Genomic DNA, 2814 nt, shown 5'->3' with positions numbered 1-2814 from the left:
TTGAGAGAAATTAGCCGCCATGAGAGGATCAGGAGCTAGCATGCTGCATGATCAGTACTCTAATTAATTACATATATAGGTAGAAGGGCAGGTGCGTGTATTTATTAGGACGTTTTATTATTATTAATAATTATTATTGTCTTCAAATATATATATATAAAAATTAGAGGCCGTGACATGACTATGAAGGTATATATCCCCATCAACATATATACAAGTCTTCGTGGACAATTTTGAAACTCAAGTCATGAAACATAATGCCATAAAGATAATAAGCCGTACATGTTTTTGGAGCATAGCTATATGATTCGCATCTGTATGTAGATCAGATTTCAACAAACTTTCAAGACCGTGTGAGAAAGTTAGCTTGAGATGGAGAAAGCAGCCACGAGGGTCTTTGCCTGATCATGAGGTAGAAGGGCAGTTGCAAAATCATGTAATATTAATTATTTATGGGTGAGTTTTTTATATTCACTTTCATATATCAGATATAAAGGTCGATATATAGTACTGATCATGATATTCCTTACGCTCGGACGAATCTCATCACCACCCACGGCCATTACAATATGTAAATATTTATCAATGTGGGGGTCAAATTGAGTCGATGGTCCCCTGATTCACATGCAACCTATTACATGCTATATTTTTGGGGCTCTTTTATCTTTTATTTATTTATTTTTTCTAAAATCTCTAGATGGGACATGGTGACGTTATCAGTGGGGACCTTTAAAGGTCATGCCCTCTACCATTCTACGTGACAATATAAATTAAAACATCGATCAACCATATAACCCTCATCTCCAAGCTTAGAGGGCCTCGCAGTATTCTCTCTCATGTCCAAAGTAAATTAATTACCAGTACCGGACTCTGAGAGAGAGAGAGAGAGAGAGAGAGAGAGGCCTGGGGATTCTTGGAGATTGACTTAGAATATGGGAAGGAATCCTTGTTGTTCAAAGGAGGGCTTGAACAGAGGAGCATGGACGGCTATGGAAGACAAAATACTCAAAGAATACGTCAGAATTCATGGCGAAGGAAAATGGAGAAGCGTTCCCAAAAGAGCAGGTTAGATAGTCCTGCGAACGAAAAGTTCTTTTTGTTCTTTCCAATTATAAAGAAATATAGGATTTTTTTTGTTTCTTTTGTATTTGGTTCAACAAGTTAAAGAAAAAAAAATAAAAAAATAAATTTGTGAGTACTTATGCAGGGCTTAAGAGATGTGGGAAGAGTTGCCGGCTAAGGTGGTTGAATTATCTGAGACCTGATATTAAGAGAGGCAACATATCCAATGACGAAGAAGAGCTCATTATCAGGCTTCACAGACTCTTAGGGAACAGGTTTGATGAAATTATTCGTATTAGTTAAGCAGTTTGATAGGCAATTAAACGTCAGTACAAAACACAAAAAGTTGTGCAAATTAAAGCGATCATGACATGATTGATGATGTTTAACAGCAAGCATGTCGGCAGAAACATCCATCCTGAAAATGTGTGTGTGGTTTATATATATTGCAGATGGTCTTTGATAGCTGGGCGGCTTCCAGGCCGAACAGACAATGAAATCAAAAACTACTGGAACACCAACATTGGAAAGAAAGTCCAAGTTCGCTCCAACCCCACGGCCTTCAAACGGCCGAGACCATCAAATCAAGCACAAGGAAACCTAATTCCCGCAAAGGAATTAGCCGGCTCAGGCGCTGCTCCACCTAAAGCAATTATAGGCTCTGGTCAAGTGATACGTACCAAGGCAACAAGGTGCACCAAAGTTGTCCTCACCTCTGGACCACAAGATCAATCGGACGGTCATGATCATCAACTTGACATTAAGCCTCGTGCGCTTGAACCCAGCGGCAGCACTTTATTAGGTGATCATGACAGCTCAGCTGATTTTTCAAAAATCAACTTGGAGGAAAATAATTCGTCAAACTTCCTGGAGGACTTTGAGATGGATGAAAATTTCCTTTCAGATTTTCTCGACATTGATTTCTCGCAGCTTCCTTGTTTCGAAAATAACTACGAGGGTACTGACAGTATTATTACTAACACCGGTGACAAAGACCAGCCATCACCAACATGTAATCATCTGAGTACTACAACTACTACCCATTTGGTTCCTGAAGAAGATCAAACGATTCATGGCTCGGATTTTCAGCCTATGGCTCCTCTGACTGAGTCCGAATTGGATTGGATCTAAGACACAAACGAAGCTAATTGTCTAGTACGTAGCGAGTGGCATGAATATATATATATATATATATATATATATAATCCGAATTGGAGTACTGCGCCCAAAATTGCATCTAATTGGGCTTGTAAACTATGTAATTAATCTGTCCTTAAAGTTCCTAACTGGGGCGCATGTGAATCTTGGGTGTCCAAAATAAATCGCTGTGCATTCCAAATCCAAACATATTGATATATATGCCAGCCAAGTCAAGGAATTTTGTTACTTTCACATTGTCCTGCCGTCATATATATAATATATACAAGAGAAAATAAATAACATATATAGGTATGAACGCAAGATATAATTTATTTTATTCTACTTAATATTATATATATATATATACACCATTATATAATTGGGGTGGATCCATAAATTATAATAATCATGACAAGGTGACAAAAATTGATGTTGACGGGACCGGTTTCCATGATTGCAGGAGTTCTTTTCGAAATATTTTCAGCACTCAAAACTTGTCGCGTCCATGCGCGGTTACCGATATTTTTTTGATCAAAAATGCTGAATATAATCGGCCAGCGTAACGTTGGGAGTCGGCTGCCAACGTGAAAAATAAAAATGGTGCGTTTCATA

At 38.2% G+C, this 2814-nt stretch overlaps 1 protein-coding gene across 1 annotated transcript; it reads left to right on the top strand.

Annotated features, from left to right (window-relative positions):
* Positions 1-788: 788 nt before the first annotated feature.
* LOC109001985 (transcription factor MYB1-like) lies at positions 789-2448 on the top strand. The gene is made up of 3 exons (XM_018979524.2): positions 789-1065; positions 1208-1337; positions 1515-2448. Exons 1-3 carry the CDS (start codon positions 933-935, stop codon positions 2191-2193), a joined length of 942 nt encoding a protein of 313 aa, XP_018835069.1. The 5' UTR covers positions 789-932; the 3' UTR covers positions 2194-2448.
* The last annotated feature ends 366 nt before the right edge of the window (positions 2449-2814 follow it).

This window comes from Juglans regia, chromosome 7 (genome assembly GCF_001411555.2).
Source record: "Juglans regia cultivar Chandler chromosome 7, Walnut 2.0, whole genome shotgun sequence".
NCBI lineage: Eukaryota > Viridiplantae > Streptophyta > Magnoliopsida > Fagales > Juglandaceae > Juglans > Juglans regia.
The sequence above is the reverse complement of the archived record's forward strand: the minus strand, read 5'-3'. Positions and strand labels throughout refer to the sequence as shown.

Excerpts from the sequence above, each read along its gene's own strand:
- LOC109001985 (XM_018979524.2), top strand. The coding sequence starts at position 933 with ATGGGAAGGAATCCTTGTTGTTCAAAGGAGGGCTTGAACAGAGGAGCA. Across the intron at positions 1,066-1,207 it reads AAGCGTTCCCAAAAGAGCAG|GGCTTAAGAGATGTGGGAAG; the intron begins GTTAGATAGTCC and ends GTACTTATGCAG. Across the intron at positions 1,338-1,514 it reads CACAGACTCTTAGGGAACAG|ATGGTCTTTGATAGCTGGGC; the intron begins GTTTGATGAAAT and ends TATATATTGCAG.